General features: G+C 38.8%; 1 protein-coding gene across 2 annotated transcripts in view; it reads left to right on the top strand.

Moving 5' to 3' along the window:
- Positions 1-21334, top strand: part of FAM13C (family with sequence similarity 13 member C) — a 55706-nt gene that overhangs the window by 30419 nt on the left and 3953 nt on the right. The window contains exons 6-11 of one of the 2 annotated variants that reach the window (XM_009290500.2): positions 720-807; positions 6525-6735; positions 7692-7830; positions 9240-9321; positions 11716-11927; positions 21175-21270. In XM_009290500.2, coding sequence (XP_009288775.1) covers positions 720-807; positions 6525-6735; positions 7692-7830; positions 9240-9321; positions 11716-11927; positions 21175-21270 — 828 coding nt within the window. The remainder of the gene's footprint in view (positions 1-719; positions 808-6524; positions 6736-7691; positions 7831-9239; positions 9322-11715; positions 11928-21174; positions 21271-21334) is intronic. The other variant, XM_009290501.2, reaches the window with a different exon arrangement.

Below are 21334 nucleotides of genomic sequence, written 5' to 3'. Positions count from 1 at the left end.
AGTAGCTGGAAGTGATGTTATAGATAACTAGCCTTGTCCTCATTGATTTGTCTGCAGCGACAATGATCTGTTAATTTTTCCTTTGCAGCGGATAGGAAATGGTCTGGTAGCCCTGTAGAAGCAGCAGCCTACATAAAAGCTACGTCTACATAAAGAAGTATCTCTAAAAAAGCCAATTAAAAAATATCTCTTCCAAGAATCCCATGAGGGAGCGTGTTCTCAGTAACTTTGTTCACTGTTGCGTACTGCACAATAGGCTGGAGAGGGAGATTTGCTTTTTTTATGAATGGTAAATGGGGAGGGACATAATGTCATCAGATCGTGATGTCAGCCCAATGAATGAAATACTTGCTTAGTGTATTGCTTCAAGACCAAGACAAGGGACGCCACCTCAGTTTGGCTTCCTAGAATAAATCGTCTTTTGCTGACGAAGTCATCTTTCCCACGTGTCATGAATAATCTATGTAAATTGGGACTTAAATAACCAGCAGTCAAGAAACTCGTGGAATAGTGCACGTTTGTTCTCTTGCACGTCTTCTCAGAGCTGCCAGTGGAACACCCCTTTGCAGACGCTGCTAATGGGCTCAGTGAGTTGAAGAGCTATCGCTGTATTCTGTTGTTCTCTAGCTAGCCCAATGTTCTGCTTTTGTCTGCAGAATTCTTTGTTGAAGCTACAAGCCCTTGAAACCGATCTGTGCTCTGCGTTTCTGCCAACCCAGGAAGAAACTCCTCAGCTGCCGGCACCCAAGGATCCAGCCCCTTCATCAGTCCAAACCACTGTGCAAGCTGATGGGGCCAGTTGTGGAGGTAAGCGATCATGTCATGATGTGTTCTCATTTGCAATTATAAAAAAGCCTTGTGACTTGCAGTTTAATAGCAGATTTGCAGTCCTCTGGGAAGCAGTGTAGAGCTAATGCAAAGCACCATTTCCTGATGCAAATGCTGTGTAATGTAAAAAGGGGTGATACCTGTTAAAAGAACGGAAATTAATGGCTATAACATTCTGTTTTTCTGAGAGGGAACCTTTTCAGACAGGTTTTAAGAACCCTGGTTCTTTTATTTTTGGTTTTAATCTGTTTTTTTTTGTTCAAGTAAATTTATGCTTTTTACTTCCTGTGTGAGACCACCTGCCATATCGTGTAATTCTATTTTTGTCATTCTTTTTGTCAGAGCAATATCACTTCATTTCTCCTATTATTGATTTTAATTTAATGCATCAGCAGAGAGATAGCAAAGGTGAGTTTTACAGCATGTGGATTTTAATAATTCAGGAACCTGTATTATCACCCATCTGGGCAAACTGTGGTGTGTTATCTCTCTCTCTTTCCTCAACATGGAAACCAGTCCTTGCAAATAAATAGCCCTAAGGGTCGGCACTATCTTTGTCAATTCATAGCTTATAGTCACAGAGCTGGCAGAGTCGTGATGCTCAGTAGAAGAGGAAACACTCTTCGTGAAAAATAGGTCAAAGGCAATATGACTAATACATCTCACAGACAAGTGACGTGAATACACAAATACTTAAATTGTTCACCATGCATGGTCCAAATTAAGGCAGACAGGTCAGCAACCCCTTTGCAATTGAAGTTTTATGTCAGGATAAAGGCTGGGTTCAGAACTTGTTTCAGAAGCTGTTTACTCAGAATTTTCAGCAAGAAATAACAGTAAGTTATTTACCTAAAAAAAAATCACAAATGCTGGTGTTCTACTTAAGAAATTCTGAAGTTTGAGGTTTGCATTGCACAATTAAGGAAAATGGTATGTACAATCCAAATTATTCTAAAGATTAAGGAATGGAAAAAATACTAAATATCCCGGGTTTTAGCTAAAAAAAAATATGGATGCTTTAACCCAGCTAGGCAAATACCTTAATAGCTCTTGGATACAGGTATGGAACTTGCACTGGTGCTAGTCCCTTGGATCTGAGGCAGAGACAGATCTCATATCTGTGCTGCACAGGCAGAGACATTTTGCAGCCCATCCAAAATCTGCACTGACTCTTTTCCTTTATGGCAGGGTGGGTTTTTCCTCCTTTTCCAGTAGTTTACTGAATTATTTTGTTCTGGTAGTTTCATAATTCATTGTTAGGATGGTTCATAATCATTTCCTTTGCTTATTTTTGCTGTTTTGATTGGATTTTGTTTTAATTCATACTGTTAGTGACCCCTACTTCCGACACCCTCTCTAGCTCCTATTTGCCTATCTCCAGCTACCAGGCAAATCTTAGATGATGTAGCATTTCTCTCACACAGTTCAGAGCATGCTCTGTCACTCTAGCAGTTCAAACTTGTGCTTTAATTAAAGCTTACCTATTTAATGGATTTTAATGTAAGCTCAATCCTTGTAACATCTGCTTTGTGGTTTGTGTTTTTTTCAATAACTTGCCATTTTGCATAGCTAGAGCTAGTCCTAATTCTGTCTCTTAAATTACTACTGAAATCTTCTGATACATTCAGTTTAGGTACAGTTTTCACATGGGACTATTGGCTATTTCAGCTCGAACTTGGATGGAAGTCCAGAGATTTGTACCAGGCTAGGAACAGAGTTTTTAGAGGATGTGCCATATATACTACGTCTCTAGTTATTAGCCTTTGCTCAGTGAATCAGGCAATAAAAATTTTAATATTAACAATGTACAAATGTATTATTTTTTAAATAAACATGATTGTGTAGTCTATTTAATTTCTTTTGTTTCACATCCCGGTCAACAAAAATCAGAAAAAAATACATTATATGTATGGTGAGTGAAGCTAGAACAGTCTAATAAAACGACAGGGTATTTCAGGATGCAAATTTTAAGGGGTGAACAGTAATTCTTATCTCTGAGTAGTGTCAGCAATTTCCAGTTTACTTTTGAAACTGAAAAAATTTGAATTAGAGCTGGCAAAATGAGACCATAAAGAATTGCAAGGGAGTATTAAGCTAGTTTTTTAAGGGAAAAAAAGAAAAGCAGAGTGTGAGTTATTTTTATAGCTTTTGGATATAAGTATACATCAAATATGTGACTTGAGCAGTGAGCAGCTGAACTTAACTACAAGATGTTCTAAATGTCTTTTAAATTAAAAATTATGATACCGGCATTCATGGACATAACGTGTTGAGGGATGAACACATTACATCTGCAATATTCTTTTTTATACACAACAGATTTCAGTGTATTATTGTTTTACTTAAAGAATATCACATGCAGGAATACAGACTTGTACCATACGACTTGTTGTCATATGATTGAAGTCCACATTATGAAGCATACTGCATATTATAAGATAACAGATCTTGGCTTTAAGTCCTGTGGTAAGCTCTTGTCAGTGCTAAGCTGGACTGAGTAGATAAGATGGAGGAGGTGCAGGCTAAGGGGTAACTTACTGGCTTGGTTAGGGGTGGCTTTAGTTCCCAGTTTTGGCAAAAATAGAGGCTAAAATTAGATCAGACACATGAACACAGGCAGATGTTTGGTCAGTTCGTGGGCTACTCTCAGGATAATGCTTAGTGTCTTGTTTAGGATCTACGCAGAACTGGAATCAGGATGATGGCCCTAAGTTGTAATTAAAAATGGGGTTATTTATAACTTGTCATAGTCCTGAGATGTTCCGCTATTATAGTAATTGGGCCACGTAAATGTATCAGTTTGAATGACTTGCTGACCACTTCTGGAGAGTAGGTAGTAATTTAATGCATCTGTGGTAGGGTTGGGACTAAAACCTTTCTTGAGGCCCTAACAAAGTTGCACCAGTCTGCGAGCTTTAGTGGAGCAATGCTGTCAGGAAGCCCTGGTGCCAAGGAAATGGAAGAGCCCTAGCCTTTGGGAAATACTCCCAAATTCACCTGGCATGCAGGTTGTCTCCCCTTCATTTGCTAGCTGAATGAAAAAAACCTCCTTGAACTCTCTGCAGCTCTGTGTGCTTGGTCTTACACTGGGGCTGCTCCAGTCATTACTTGTCCTTTGCATTTATCTTCCAGGAGTGTTTACTCTTGAATGTGTACTTTTCTTCCATTTCTGAGACTGGGTTGGGCCTAGTAAAATTGCCTGGTTGTAAACGTGAGAAGGAGCAAACGTCTGTGACCATATAGTTTATCAGCAGTACAGACAGCCTCCTGCAAGAGGAGTACTTCTAGGTCCACAGAAAATCAGAGTTCAAATGTTGGAAACTTTTTTCCTGCATCTATCATACACAGACTGGCTGATTTTTTTATAACATCATTTTCCTTTCACAGTGAAGAGACTGCTACTTAATATGACTATAAAAAAAGTTATTCCCTTTAATAACAGAGCATGAGAAATAGTGAAACTATTCTTAGTCAACCTACTTCACAGTGATTATATGTTTCTTGGAGTTCAAAGGTGGTGAAATAAAAGGAAGGAAGCCAGTTTCTTCTAATTGACATTATTTTTCAGAAGTTAAAAAAAAAAGCCACAAAACAAAACCCAACTGAAACTAGTAATTTTTTTAAGTCTTACAGTGTAAGGAAAGATTACTTACCAGAAGGAGACACTTTTGTTTGCAGAACAATGTTTATTCCAGCCTTTATCACTGTAAGTTTTCTGTGTACATAATTTCCCATGACTGGTACAATGCTCTACCCTTGCTTCTCCCAGATGCCTTTCTGGATCTCTCCATGGGAGGACTTGAATGTCATACACGATTTACAAGTTTTGGGTGTTGCTCTGGTATCTTGGAGAGTTGAATTTGACCTACAGAGTATGAAGTACTTAGAGGAAAGATGCTAGGTTAGAATTAATAATCAACTACATTGTCTCATTGTGAAAATGCTTAACATAATTGTAATTGATGATTCTGTTAGAGTAGATGAACTTATAAATACAAAAGTCCTGTGACTTTTGCATGACAGACTGAAGTGTGATTATACAATTGGATTTTTTGTTGTCTGTAAAGCAAAAACAGTTAGATAGTGCCTGATAAAATGATATTTTAGGCCATTGTAACTACTATTTTGTAATCAATAGTTGCTTTCTATGAAGGGTGCCATTCAGAGCTGGTTTGTCCCCACTGTCCCAGTGCAGCAACTGGGATTTGTAGCTTCAGTATCTGTTGGGCAGAGGTCAAATAAAATGAATCACAAAGGTTCCGTTAAAATCCTGAAGGAAATACCCACTCACCATGGAAATGTCATGTCCCATGTACAAAGGAGAAAATGGAAAGAAAGTGAAGGTGAAAGAACTTCTCTAAACAAGCCTGCTCTTCTGTGAATAAATCCAATGTACAGTTGTTCAGTTGTTTTCCTGTGCAGTTTTAGGCTTTCATTGAATAAAAAGATTCTGTGAAATGTGTTAGAATGCATGCTATATTGCAAATATAATACTGATCAGAAATAACACACATGCTGCCTGGAAATACAAAATAATTGATATGAATTCAAAGGCTATATATACACATGGTTTTAGAGGAAAAAATAACGTAGCTGGTGCAAAATATTATGTACTATGGAAACTGATGTAGGGGAACCTGAGACAGAGCACATTCTCTGCTTTAACATGTATTAACAGTTTTTTGGGGGAGAGCTTTTACGAGAGCATGGAGTTTCTCCCTAAAAAGATAATCTGCTTTAAAGCACAGTCATCTGATAGCAAAAATATTGACTAGGCTAGATCATCCTCACCCATTTCGCCCACTGAAGGTGAGGAAGAAGATTCAATGGTTCTTCCCATTAAGGTACAGCAAAGGGAAGATGAACTCTTGGTATTCCCTGGAGGTAGGCTCTGTAATGTGCCCACTATTTTCCATGTTACCCATAAACAGAATCAGTGTGATGAGGTTCACCAATTCCTACTTTTTCAGTCCAGAACAAATCATTCTGACTTCTAGCTTGACCACCTCTATAAAACAAATTTTACCTTTTGAGGCACCTGAGGCAAGGTTTCCATTTACAGTCAAAGACAATATTAACATAGTATCATTAGCATGACTTCTCCAAGTAGCAGTCACTGCACACTACCTTGAATGTTATTGGTGGTTGTTATTTTCATATCTTGTGTTCTTTAGACCCACGTGTATGTTACTTCAAACCTTAACGAAATTCTGCAGGATACTGCAAGCAACACTGGAGGTTGTTAGCATCAGGACATATTAAATTTTGATTTGCCTTTCTCTTGATCAAAGGACTAAATGCTAAATCACAAAATTAAACTTGTTTTGTACATTTGTTGTCTTCTTCAGGAATGTGGCTTTCAAAAGCAAACAGATCTATGAAAATACAATTAATGCTACTATTCCGGGAAACTCTCCATCTTTATATTATACTTCATAGTTTATGAATAAATACACCCACCCACCTTCTTCTGTGGAACTCAAAAATGCCTTATGTTAAGCCAGTAACTGTCCTTTCTATTTTGTTATCCTCAGTATTAAGTTCATCCTGCATGTGATACTTTGCTGAACTATTTGCTGTTTACTTTGAATACTTATGCTTTGAATACTTCTGTAAGTATAGATTTGTATTTATCTAGGTAGCTAAACATCTTGTGAGTGACCCTCAGTCCATATTGGTTTATGCTTTCTTTCTAGAGCCTGTGCCAGCCCACAGAGACTGGCAGAATGACATGGACAGCAGCCCACAAGAACATCACTCCCTTGGGACCAGTCGACTGCTGTATCACATTACGGATGGAGACAATCCTCTTTTGTCACCTCGATGCTCTATCTTTAGCCAAAGCCAGAGATTTAATCTAGACACAGAGTCTGCCCCTTCTCCACCAAGTGCTCAACCTTTCATGATGTAAGAAAATGTATTTTAATTCTTAGATATTTTAAATAATTTTTGTACAATCCAGTCTTTGACTCTTAATGTTTTTTCAGTTACTGTTATGTCATAAACAAGAAATTTTCATATTCTAGCATATTTTGACATGGTTAATTTGCAATACCAGAAATAGGATCTAGCATATTTTCAGTAATAACACAGTACAATATTGTCTGAAGTCTTTGTTAGTTACAGTTAGCAAGGACGGTTTTAAATATTAGTTAGTAATTAGTCTGAGGAGCGAACATAAGATAGAGGGCTATCAAGGTATAATACGAAAAACTTCAGCTGTAATAGGACTATAGCGTGAGTCATTTGCTAGATATGAGAGTGTCATAGAACATACGAACAGTCCATATATGTGTTCTCCAGAAACCAAGCTGTGAGTTTCAGACAGAAATCAAACTTTCTTAAAAGCTTATAAACATAACTGTCAGCTGCATATGAATAATAATCAGATCTATTGATTTGCAACTGTAAAAAACCAGAAACTAAACTGCCTTCAAAATGATAATGTTCATTCTCAGTAATAAAAAGCTCCCTGAGCTTACATTTACAAATCATGTCATTACAGTCTCCCATTACAGTTGGAAGATTTGTGAAGTAAAATGCAGGTGTTAAATGTGAATATTGGATCAGGTTGTGACCTACTAGATTAAACTTTTGAAAAATATTCAGAAATCCCACAATTAATTAAAAAAAAAAAAAGGAGTGAAAGACAGATGGTGAACTCATTGGTATACCCTAGGGGTACCTTCAAGCAAAAGCAATTATTTTATGCTTACTTTGTAAAAACTAAACTATCTCTATCCCATGAAAGAACCTAGCTGCAAATTCTGAAGTGCTAGGAAAGCGATAAGTGTGCCTGAAACAAGGCACGGTCCATTATAGCCAGTTCTTTGATCCAGCTACTATGCTTTTGGCTTTTGCAGGCCAAGAAGTTCTTCTAGATGTAACTGTGAAGAGTGCAAAGAACCACAAACAGTAGCACAACTTACCAAGCATCTTCAGAGTCTGAAGAGAAAAATTAGGAAGTATGAAGAAAAGTTTGAGCAAGAAAAAAAATACCTGGTAAGATAATAATTGAAAAGACAAAGGAAAATACTACAAGAGGCAAGCAAGGATCCCAGTGTATTTAAACTTATGCAAAACAACAGGAAAAAGGGTATTTTTGGTAAAATGAAATAGGAAAATCATCAATGAGGGAATATCTTTTTGCCATCTTTCAGTGTATGCAATAGTTCTGAGACTCTAATTTGCATTTTCTTTGGATTACCTTTGTTGCAAAATATCCATCTTCTAGACGTGTGAGAAGTGTGAATCAGTGAAACATAGCTGACAGACTTGTGAACCAAAACGATTCAAAAGATGAAAAGTTCCTTACTTACTTTGTAGAAGTCATTTGCTTGGAAACTGTTGCTCTGCTGTGCAGATTCCTTCATTCAAGTAGGCTCCTGTAAACCTCCAAAGCATAGGGCTCAATAGAAGCTGATGGCAGAAATTAGAGAAATAAAAATTGTAGTGTGTTGCTGGTGGGGGGTTGTTTGAGGTCAGCGGTGTGCTCTGTGCAGCGTACGCAAGCTCATCACTCATACTGCGCTAGTTTGTGTACTGTGAATTGTGCAGTATAAACATATCAAAACATCTGTGATGGATGTGTACAATATGAAACAGGGAAGTTTGTGCTATTTTATGACTACATTAAAATGAAAATTCAGCAAATTGTATATTACCTTGTAATCTCATCAATGACTGCAAACTTAAACGTACATTTGTGAATTGTACTGCCCTATGGTCATCATATACTCTTAGGAGTAAAATTTCATACTTAAACAGTCATCACACTGTGACCAGAAAAGAATTTATTTCAGAGGTTTAATTTTGCAAAACTGTTTTGCCATTTTAAAGATCTGAGTTTTAAAGATCCAGTGTAAATTGATTTTAATTTGGAAGCAATATCTAAATGCAAAGAAAGAACTGATATACAAAGCTTTTGTTGTTTGTTGCTTTTGAAATCACTCTGTTGCACAAGATTTTTTCATTTGATTAGTTAAGCAGTTCAGTTAAAGTGCTGTTTCCCAAGAGAAATCCCCGTCTTAAAGCAGTAAGGGCTTATCCCTGCAAGAGACAGAGTGCTTCGGTTACCATCCTGGAAATCACTTAGGAACTTGACTAACATTAGGTTAGTCCTTTTGAAGTCACTGAGATTACTTATCCAATTAGTCAAGGACTTAAATGGGTTTTTTTAGGATCAGAGCCAAGATACTGAGATCCATGTAGCACTGTGCCACAATGGGGAGAGATAAGGCATGATAAATTAGTCCCATGATCAAGCCAAATGCTCTGCATGACACTATGATATAGTGCAGTTGGAACTACGGACGTTTTTTAGCACACAGTGTGTGGACAGGTTTTTATCTGTTTGATTGTATAGTCATCAATGCCTTCTTTTTTAGTCTTCCTTTTTTCTTTACATTCAGCCTTCACATGGTGACAAGACTTCCAATCCTGAAGTTCTGAAATGGATGAATGATTTGGCCAGAGGTCGTAAGCAGCTCAAAGGTACATAATAGCATGTCATTTCACTTTATAGTTGAAGCTTTTGGAAGTATGAGTGTACCTGGAATGTTTTAGTTTTCTAACCTCAGTGCTCTACTTATTTTTCACCAGTGCATGGCAATAAGTCTCCCAATGACAACAAAGATATTAGGTGATATGACTTGCCTTAATTCCTGAAGGCAGGGATTAAAGTAAGCCAGTTCAACCCTCATAACAAGGCTAAGAAGGGGAAGGGGAAAAAGACAACATCTTTCCCTCATGACTATAAACATTCATGCAAAAGGCAATGTTAGTCTGAATATTTTTATGAGTGTCTGAAATACAAAACTACAAAGTTAAATGTGTCCTTGTAATAGTACAAATGCAGGTGCAAAATGTTTCTTTATGACTGAGGTTACACAACTCTAAAGCTTTTATTTTTTTGATAATAAAAACGGATCTTTCCCAGATATTAGGTTTGGTCTTGAGGGTCAAGTTTTGCCCTTGACTGTCTGCATACCACTCCATTAACATCTTGTGGCTGTATCACATGCTTGCCCTCAGGGAGAATGTAGCCAGGACTGATTTTTTTTAAGGTTATTTATAATATATCTAAATCTTTTTTTCCCCATTATAAATGGATTCTCACTACTAATTAAATTGTAGTATTATGTTTCATCTCTTGTTTTGGGTATAGTTAAGAATGTAGATATAGAGGATGTGATTGTGGTAAATAAAGACTTAGAAACTCATCTTTCAGTAAATTTATTCGGGAAAGTTCTCCCTTAAATACTAGGCTGCGTAATTACTAGATTTTTTTTTTTCCCCTTGAACTTTGTGTTACAAATCCAGGAAGGGCAAATGAGAGGAAATGGCCAAACTACATAGTTAACTTTCTGAAAATTCTCTCTCTGACTCAACCATTGCTTCAGCTGGCCAGGGAGTCTAGCTTTCATAGATCAGCGTCACCTTCACACCCAAAATGCCTTGATCCTGTGAACACCCTGGATTTTATTATCCTGAATAATGACACTGCTTTTAAGCGAAGCAAAATTCATGAGGTTCATAAGACAGGTGCAATTGAACTGGAAAAGCACTCAAGTGCTTGTAAGTCCTTCTTCAAGTTCATAAGGCTTGTCCATCCTTCCTAGCTCTGAGTTTAATAAAAATTACTATTTTTCCCTACAAACCTGGCCTGTATCCTCCGACTGTCACAGCTAAAAATTATGTTACTGTTTCTGCACAGTTTTCAATAAATTTAACACATTTGGAGCCATCAATCTCCTGCCTTGCCCAAGGTCCTTCACCAGCCAGGCATTCTCTAGGAACAAAGCCTGGTTTTATGGGAGCTAATTCAGACCTTAATTCAATTTCCTTGTTGCTCTGTGCAGGTCCCTAGAGCTCCAGGGTCTTTAGCTTGGTGTCAAGCTAATATACTTACATACTTTATTGCATCCAGGCAGGTTGCTGACTGTGAAGCTAGGACACACTGTAACCTCTATGTCTTCTGCTGGGTTGCTCAGGTGCTCTTCTGCCAAGGGAAATCGTTTAAGCAAAGTGGCTGATTCCCCTTGTGAGGACCAGCTCAGTGGCCTGGCTGGGATGGCAATGCAGCCTCTGGAAGGGAGGGTTATGGTTTAAATTGCACTAGAGAAGAGGGGAGTTGGTTATGCAGACCCAGAGTACATGGCTCCAGCAGCCTGGCAGCTGGCATGGCGGGCTCTGTAGCACAGCTTAGGGGAAGACCTTTGCTGCTCTCCTCACTTGCGCAGCAGCACAGGAGGGCAGGTAAGCACAGCTGGGGTGAGAGTGGGGCAGGTGGCTGTGGAGACACTGCGTCTTGTCCAGGAAGGCATCTGTGAAGGACTGCATCCTTAGACAACAATCCTCACAGCAGGCTTGGACATGTTCTTACTTATCCAGACATCAGATCACTTGAGAGTGCATGGGTTTAGCGAGAAGGGGGGGGAGAGAGAGCTCTGCTTCCATATACCACCCACACCAAACCTCCCACAAATACTCTCCAGTGCTGTTTGTCCTTTTAAGCCCCTTTCCTAACTTCACTCCCACTGAAATTCTGCACTGATTCCTACCCAGACCCCACTCTTTAACCCAGTGCCTCTTCAGTCCTCACCCATGGTAACACCTTCTATGTCAAAGATGGGCTTGGAGGAAAAAGAGAAGTACATACGTGCTATAAGTTTCATTGGCCTAGACACATCTCATCCCTTGACCGTTGGATTTCGCTTTAACCAGGTAAAGGATGTTACATGTTGAAGTGAAGCTTCTACCTACACAACTGTGGTATGATAGTAATTGTATGCAAAAAGTAGGGATGGTTTTTTTCTTGTAGTGTCAGAGGAAACTTCTTTGCAAATATTTCTAATCTATTTACTTGCCAAGTAATTTGCCTTTCAGAGCTGAAACTCAGAATGTCGGAAGAGCAAAACTGTACCTCTAGAGCACCCCAAAGAAATGATCATTGCGAAAGCACTGGGACCTCTAAAGAGGCTGGGACACAGGAGGCCACAAGCATGGAACCAGCTCCCTCAGTAGAAGAAACCATGGATAGTGTGTTGAGACGATTAAAGGAGAAAAGACAACACCTTAACATTCCTGAGACTATTAAGGTATTAACAAGTATGGCTGTTTCTTTCTGCACTTTATCATCTGAGGCAGATATTAATTAGCATGTAGCTGTCTCAGGGTATGCTGGTGGATGTGCATCCTGTGTCTTCTGGCACTGCGGTGCATTTTCTCTCTAACAAGATGGGAGCTCTAGTGCAGTTTTCTGAAGTGACTTTTCTGTGAAGAGTAGCACAGAAAAAGAGGTGCAGAAAGGTTTTTCAAATAGTATTAAGTGCTTTTTGCTCAGAGATGCATGTATAAAACTGTTTGCCAGGCACTGCTGAAACCTGCCTACTTGAGGTTGTGTGCGCAGGAAGCGCATATTCCAGTGTATTGAAGATGGTGACAGCAAAAGCAGTCCTATCTTGAGCCCACAGAAACTGTGTGACTAAAAACGTTCCTGAAGTTATTTTGACAATAAAGGTCCCCTCTGACCTGAGAAATCCTGAAAGCCTCTGCCCAGTCGATAGCGCTGCGCTAAGATTACATGGATAGCACAACCATCCAGATTGTTTTGCCCTTCTCATCTTGTACGTTTACTTGTGCTGATATTGCCTCTGCTCTTCCACGTTCTCAATTACTCTTCTAAATTTAGGAGCAATATTCCATGAAACATGCTTGCTTGGCTGGGCAATTTATTTTTGTTTTTAAACTAGTACGTATTTTAAAATTCTGCTGTACCTTCACACTACTGGCACATTATAGGGTCTGGATGAAGCTGTTGTTCTGCAATACATATTGTCCATAAAAATACTTTTTTGGGGGGCTATTTTTGCTGTCAGGAAATAGCAATGCTATTGCTATTCCTGATGCTATACAGCCAAGCAAGACAATAAATTCTGTCCTCAAAGGTCCCTAAAATCTAAATGTTGACAGTAACATTTAGACCCTGGCTGATGAACGAAAAAGGGGGTGGTGGTGGGGTGGTGGTGGTGAGGAGGACAAGGAGGAGTGAAGAAAAACTAAATGCTAAACAGTCCGAGAACTAAGAAATGATTCTGTGTGGATTTCAGTAGCAGAAAGTACCCAGCACTGATAATTCTTAATTTTTTATTTTGTTTCTATTCTTGGTTCTTAAACAAGTAGTTACTGTATAAAATCTAGAACATAAGTGCATAATGATGCCGTGCTTCTGAGATCTTGAGCTCTGCATACATGACTGACTTTTTAATTGTTTCTTTTTATAAACTACTTTTTTTAAAACTTGAAATGGAAAAAGTGTTTCATAACCAGAACTCCTTTGTAAGAACAAAACCACGCTGTTCTGTGTATAGTCCTAAAATCCCAACAGTGCAGACTGTATAATATTTTCAGTTGTTAAATTTTTTTTTTATTATGCAAGGAGTGAGATCAGATGACACCAAAACAGATGTCAGTGAGGAAATCCTGTCCAGAAAAACTCTCTTATAAGAGTAAGTTGGGTGTGGGTCTCTGTCCCACTCATTTTTCAATTAATTGGACTTCTGATTTTCCAAAAGACAACCTCCTAAATCTGTGCAATGGCAGTGCTGGCTTGAAATATTCTCACAGAGAATTCTGTAATGTAAATTAAATGTTTGCACAAGTTAATATTTTCAAATTTTTTTTAAAGATCTTATTTGTTTTCTTCTTGTATTCTTGTAGAGACAACTTGTGTTGAAAAAACTGTTAGCAAAGGTGTTTGATAATAGTTATATGAAACTGCTATAGAACAGAGACTTGAAAAGGAATAATATGAAGTCAAATTGACCTATTTCAAAATTATATATTTTAGTAGATCTTTAAGTATAACATTAAAAATGATTGTTTTTTGATTATGAGTCATCCTGGACTTTTTGGGGAGAATGAGGTTTATAGCACTGATGATGTGAAATGAATCAAGGATGTCTGCTGGTTACAGCAAAGATCAAAGGCTTCATTTCAGCTACATGCAACTTTGGTGTTACTGTAGATATTTTTTATGTGCAACATTTTATTTTGTATATAACATTTAGATCCTGTACCAGAATCTGAGCTAGATCAATAGTAAACTAATAGCAGAGAAATGTTTCTTTTTTCAAGATTTAGTTATTTTGGGCAAGGATAGTGTTTCCACAAAAGCCTGCCGAGTTCTCCCCTGAAGTTCAACTGTGGAAAGCCTCTGAGGCCCTGCTGAAATACAAATGAGAGAATGAGTGTCCTTAAGAGAGGTGCAGAGTAAAATCCTGAGCCACCCAGCATGTCTAAAGAGGACAAACCACAAGATCTGAATATGAAATAGCAGAATGTGGTTTTCAGAACAAAACACCCCTCCCACAAAAAAGCCTGTGAGTAAAGTTATGGAATGAGAAGACTTAGAGAAAACTGGGATTGGCCTGTGAATGATTCAGTAACCCAAAAAAGGATGGCCACCTGTTATTATTTGTGTCACTAGCTCCTTGTGCTGGGAGCTGGTGATTTATTCAACAGAGCACCTCATTTTTAGGTACATGGTTTCAGAAGAAAAAGATTAAGACCATGAATGTAGGAATTCAGGGGCCAAAAGGCAAATAGACATAATTTGTATCATATTTGTATCAAAAAAACACCAAATCCCCAAAACCCAAACCCAAATCCCAGCTCCTGACTTTTAAACCAATCCCAATGTTTAATGGCTGGGGATGTAATTGCTGCCTCAGTCACAGGGAGGAGGGGCAGCAGCCCTGCGGTGCTCAGCTGTGGTTCACCGGCAAACGCGGCCTTTCACGGTGGGGCTACAGTCAGACTTGGCCTGACCCTCAGCTGAAGTAAACTGGCATCATTCTACAGACGTGTCATGTCACTTGTTGCCTTCCTTTAAAATTTTCTTACTGTTTTCGTGTTAAATGCTGCTTTGTAATGAGCCACACACATCCCCAGGTGGCAGACTTACTAGGCCCTGGGAACCCGGACTCACGGCCTGCATGGAAACAAAGTGCTGCCTCAGACTGAAAGGCCTCAGCCAGGCCCAGTCCTCGCTATCATATTGTCTGTCCTCAGAGTTTGTATTTTCTGTCTGGAAAACCAACAGTGAGCTTAAAAGGCAGAAGCATTCAGGGAACTTACTAGTGAGGGAGACAACTGTACACAAGACTTTATGTGCCTTTGTCCCAAGTTATGAAAACCAAGCTACTACCTTAGCTTTACATGTAGTCTCCTTTTTCTTTCTTCATATGCAACAAAAAATTTTTGCCTTATATTTAGTTTGAAGATTTGCAGTCTGTCCCCCAAAGCTTTTCTCAGACTGTTTATGTATCTGTCCTCTCATTACTGACCCGCTTCAGTTCATCTTTTCCTTGGCTATGAAGCAGTGTTTTTATTTAATTAGCATTGAATTTCATGCTGCTGTATGCAGCCTACAGTCCTAAGATGTCTCAGACAATTCTGTAGTTTGTGATTCCACCTGCCTTCCCTGATTTTGAAATTATCAGCCATTTCGAACTTAGCCATCTTGAGATTGCTAATGAAATATGCCCAAATGCTAAACCCTCTTGAGATTTTCTCATGTGTAAAATCAATATTAATGATCACTCCCTGTTTCCTCCTAACCATTCAGCTGCTCCAGGTTTAATAGTTTTTGAAAGAATTAACCTTGTATTAATTGCAGAACTAGCAGTAAGTAAACCAATTAGCTACTTTATAATACTACTACATTCTAGTTAGCAGCTCTTCTCTTAACGTGAATGACAGATAATTTTGGAGTGATTAATTCATGCAGACCTTTAAGGCAAAATGTGATTAGTGGTTCTGCACTGTTTTTGCACTTGGGCAGCAAACAGAAAAGGGTTTGCTCCTGCTGAAGTTAATAGCAAGGCAATCCTCTGATATTAGAAGAGCATTACTTCTTCAGGGCTTGATATATTTTCAAAAAGTAGAGGCTAATTATTAAAAATACTTCTCTGGAGAAGTTGTCACTAAAAAAACCTAGTCAACGACTTTCTGCAGAAAGGCACCCCGCTCCCCCTCCCCAAACTCCATCATTCTTCACATTACTTCATTGTGGTAGATGAGCTCTTCTCCAAAACTCCAAACACTTGGCCCTAATTCATACAGATCTGTCGTGATCTGGCAGAGACTGTGGAAAATTACATTAGCTTCACGTGCTCCTCGCTGTTCCGACCCAGATGAAAATATGCAAGTGTCAGGAGCAGATCTTCTTGGTAAGAGGGGGAAAGGGAGAGGAGGAGAGAAATACCAGTTAAATAGTTTGCTTCCTGCAGCAGACACCTGTACATATATTGGTGTATCACCAACACTGACAAATCGCATTGTTGAAAAATCAACATTCATCTTTCTGGTACCAGTGATTCATATTGTGATTTTTGAACAGAAATAAACTGCTAGCGTTAGGTGTTCAGCCCAGCAGAGCAAGAACCGTGACTGAGGAAGAAAGCCCACTTCCATTCCCATTGTTAGTAAAGGGCTGCACTTTCTGCAGCTTCCCCATAGCGGTTCTACAGCTGCATACTGTCTGGCCGCAATTTCCTGCTGGCTGATCAGATTATTCTTCCATTTCATTTTAGAGATAGCACCTTTTTCTAGTATGCTCAGCATGTATGGGGTGTTAACCATGGTATCACAATGATTGGATATTTAGGGATTTCATTGTGAATCTATCATCATTCCACTCCGTAAATGTGTTGTGTTTGCATAGCCGAAGCTTTCTGTTCTTCATCCCTTACCAGTCAAGGCAAATCTATTTTTCTTGATGAATAATGAAAAAGTTGAGGAATGTCCTCTCTGCATTTTTGCAAGTTTCTGAGTATTTTGTTTAGAACGGTTGTTGTTCTCATTTATCACAACTAAATCATATTTAACATATAATGGGGAATGCTATCTATGATTTATGAACTGATCTAGCAAATAGAAGTTAATAACGTCCAGATCTCATGAATTGATTTCTCCCTAGAATGGATGAAAAAAATATTTCTTTAGTTTTTCAGTTACAACAACTATTCATAAATGTTACCTAAACATTGGAAAATGTTCTAGGAAAGTACTGCACTGATAGCTGTGGGACCTCAATGCCAACACCTTCTACTCAGATGCTGCAGTCATCTTTTGTGAGCCTGCCTTTCCAAAACCCGACCCATGAGAAATACGCCATGCCCATGCAATTTGGCTGTGATATTCAAGCAAAAACCTCTGCTTGTTTAGACTTTCTGTCAACCGGTATTCCCAGAAAAATTTTTCAGATGCAGGCTCTGATCGAGCAACACACGAAGATTCTTGCCTTATTGACCAAGACCATAGTTTGTACCCTTGGAAACTTTCCAGATAAGGATGCAGTGTCCTGTCAATAGCCTAATACCACTTCCTGGCATTAAGCTTGTTAAATCGCTTTCGTAGAATAGTAATTGTGAAAGAAATCAAGGCAATCAAGTATTAGATCTTTATATAATGAAAAATATATAAGAAAATATATATAAATATATATTAAAAATATATAAGAAAAATAAGATTCTAGCCTTTCAATACATTTTGATTCCTGCATCTTTCTCCAGAAGAAAGAGCACAAGTTCAGGCCACAAAGACTCCAGTTTGGCCAGACAAAGTAAATAATAGTGTATTTTCCACCGGTAAAGGCCTAACCTAACACCTACTCTAATCAGTAGAAGTATCTCCTAGCTCTCATCAGCTTTGCATTAGGCCTTGAGAGGGTGACATGTACTTTGATTCACTTAAAACTTCAGTCATGTAAATTTGGACTCTGTTCTTGCTAAGTCAATGCCAAGTTCCCATTGACCTCAGTGTGGACAGGAACGGAATTCGTTATTAATGTTTATCTGGGGAGAATAGATTATTAAACAGATACCTACCTGTACCCTTGCCATGAAATCCTGACTCATAATCTTATAAATAACTTTTTTAAATAGGATATGACAAAAAAGCAAATGGCTTTGGAAAAAATCAATCTTCAGAAATGTCTACTATATTTTGAGAGTATTCATGGACGACCCGTAAGTATACCATGGAAAGATAGGTAAATTAAAAATAATCTAACTTCTCTAACAAGTATTTTCGGACTCATACATTAAATATATTTAGATGAATTTTACATGATTAACATTATTTTAGTTATTTCAAACTAATCTTCAGGTATAAATGTTATTACCTGATAATGATGAATTTGGTTTGTATTTTTAAAAATAAAATAAAAAGGCAAGTTTCTAGTGGCCCTGCATCTCTCTTCATGATTGGCAGTTGCAGGTTTTGATGATAAAGGTGGAGGATTATATATCCACAGCAGACTTGGCTCATGCATACTGCAGCTGTGCTATGATGTATGAAAGGTCAGAATGCTTAGCAGCTGAGGAAGGTTTATAGGGCACCATCTGAGACATGAAATACAAAAATGACATGACTTGTCATCTGTGTTTTCCTTTATTTCACAGCAGCGCTTAAAACTCTTAATTAAAATACTTTCAAGGGATATCATTGCTGAACGTAGGTACAAAACAAAAAATTGCCACCATTGGCGAGATGATGATTTGAAAATTTGTCTATACACAGCTGAGGAATTCCTGTTTGATGTCTATGTCTGTATTCTTATGACTGTCTCTGTTTCTGGCTAGTAATTGTGGTAGAGGAAAAGGGGAGCGGCACCAGCACGTGTCCAAAAATATGCCAGCTCTTAAAATTATTATGATCTGAATCTGATCTCTCTGCTTCTTGGATAAAATAATTTTTGTCCATCATCTTGTGTCCATAAAATAAATTTTGTCCATGTCATGGGCTTGGAATGAGAACTGAGGGATGGAGAGACTATATAGGAAGGGTATGAAGAAATTATATTTCCTAAGGAGGAGAACAAAAGAGTTATTAGTGCTATATAGAGGTAAAAGAGACTTGAAGATTCAAAGATAGGAAAGAAAATAATAGGGCATGCTTTGTAGCATGGGGTTCAGTGAAGGCATTTCTTCTCAAGGTTGAAGCAGCTCTATAACCAGCTAAGAAAGAGGATGCTAACTGCATAAGGAAAGAGGTGATCAGTGATACTAAGCAGCCGTGAGGGAATCCTAGGTCTGCCAAACAGCTCTGAGTTCAGGCCACAGAAAGCTCAGGGACAGTCAAGAATTTAAAGCAGGGAAATGAAGTTAGGCAAGATTTTTACATCTTTTTTTGTTGTTGAAAATAAACAAGCAATCTGGAGGCGCTCCACACAGTTACAGTTGCATACTTAAATAATCATGTATCTTAGAGATGCAAATTTTAATCTTTGTATCTGTATCAATGTATTTTCCTGAGGGAAAGGGGTGAAGAGTCTGCACGCATCCTGAACAGCTGGAGAGTGAGGCCAGCAAGGCCCGAGCTCAGTGGCAAGCACAGGCCCTGTGCCCAGTTCAGAGCTGGAGGGGCCCAGGAAGGAGAGATCTGCTGGGGAAGCTCACGCAGTTTGTAAAAGCTGGGAGGTGATGACTTGGAGAAGGCAAATCGGTGACTGCCCAGGCAGAGGCATGCCGGTGACACTACCCAACAAAACAGGTGCCTCTCTGCTAGCAGAGGTGTCCCAGTGCAGAAAATGCATTTTCACAGTACTTGAATGTTGACTGCTGAAGCCTCAAGATTCCTTACTTTAGATGTTTGAACTAGCGACCCATGACATGCCTTGTCATTTAACACATATCACACCCTATCATTATCAAAAGGTTAATTTGAATGGAGTATACTGGGATTCCAAGAAAATAATCATAACTTTAGCCTGTTATGCAAAAGCTTTGATGGTTTGTTGTATTTTTTTGGGTTTGGGGTTTTTTTTTCTTCTTTTTAAGCAAATAGCAAAATTCAGTCCTAGACAATGTCACAGTTATTGCAGAAACCTCCTTTGGGAGTACGAAGAGTGAACCCATTAGAAAAAAATTATCAAGTTGCTGCATATTCAGAGTATTATGAATACAGCAGCCTTGAAACACAGTGGAGAGCACTGGTGACAACGTTTGCCCTGCTGATGTATGTATGGATGAGCACCATCGTATTCAGACTTACCTGAGCGAAGTCAGGCAGAGAGGGCTCTGACGGTTTAAAACAGAAAACGATCTATTCTGGCTTGTTTGGCATTCCCGGAGCTCTTATGTGTTGCAATCAAATGGCACATGAAGACTGAGGCATAGAAGTGGGCTAGCTGGGATAGGTAAGCCCTGACATTCTGCAGCGAAGCATGCCTCTAGAAATAGTCCCTAACTACTCAGCCAGACATATCCGGTGTCATCAACCTGCGTTTGTCTACTGCCACCCTTACTCCTGAAGACCAGGTGTTTGTCTGTTTCTGAGCAACTCTGGACTATTGTCCATACTGTTAGTCAGCCTGTGTCTCTTCAAACCTGCCACATGTTCACTCATCCGAGCATGTGCAGCTGAGCTTCAATGCAGTAGCGCAGTTGCAGTGCCAAAAGACGGTGAAATTGTACCCAGTGGGTGCTGATAGGCATGTAAGTGGAGGAGCAGAGTCTGATGGTGGACTAGTTTGCAAATGACTCTATTTTTGACATTTAATCACTCGGGACCGTGTTGTTTTTCTGGTTTGGGGTTTTTTCCCCTTGTGGGATTTGGTCTTTTTTTCCTTAATACAGTAAGTTGGTCTACTGCACAGCTAGTTTCCATAAGGTTTTATTTTTGTGTTTACAAATATTTGTGGCTGGATCAGGCTCTTAATACCTGATCTAAAATAATGTTCTCCTCCAAATCAATGCTCCTAGTGCTCATAAAAGAGCAGAGGCAAACTAAATGAACAGACGGTTAATCCCGATTGTGGAAGGCAGTTCCAGGGAGGGATGCACAGAGCAATTCTGCACGGAGCCAGCTCACTCACTGAGACTGTGAAGCTGTATTCTCAGTGCTCTCCATCCCACTCGGCTGCTGAGTATATTGGCCCAGGCAAACTGTCACATTACTGTAGCTAGCCTGTTGCCATTATTACAGTTAAGTAAGCGAGCTATCAATGCAATGCACAGTAGAAGCATATCTTAACTCTTACAACTCTATTAGCATCTTCAGAAAGAGACAGACAATAGTTTACCCTCTGCCTGGGCAGCGTGGCTCAAGGAAGTGAGGAATCCGGATTGGGTATTTTCCATTAGAAAATAGATTGCCATTTTCCTTTTTAGAAATTGTATGGATTAAAATACAGTTCCCATGGAATATCTATGGAAGCAAAATACACATCAGGTTGTACTCTTCTAATACCTTTCTAGCTTTACAGGAGCAAATGAGAAATGTATTTATTTATTTATTTTTAATTTTGGAGGAGTATATTTTGTTATGACTTCTCTTTAGGTAACTAAGCAAGAAAAGAGTCTCATGAAACCTCTTTACGACAGATACAGAATTATCAAGAAACTTCTTGCAACTCCATCTTTGATCACAACAATTGTAAGTTGGAAAGAATTCATATCCATTGTCAAGAAAACGTACTAAATGCTGTGTTTGATTTGAA

This window comes from Aptenodytes forsteri, unplaced genomic scaffold, assembly GCF_000699145.1.
Source record: "Aptenodytes forsteri isolate BGI_AS27 unplaced genomic scaffold, ASM69914v1 Scaffold349, whole genome shotgun sequence".
In the NCBI taxonomy this organism is placed as follows: domain Eukaryota; kingdom Metazoa; phylum Chordata; class Aves; order Sphenisciformes; family Spheniscidae; genus Aptenodytes; species Aptenodytes forsteri.
Note: the sequence above shows the minus strand (reverse complement) of the source record. Positions and strands in the feature narration are given on the sequence as shown.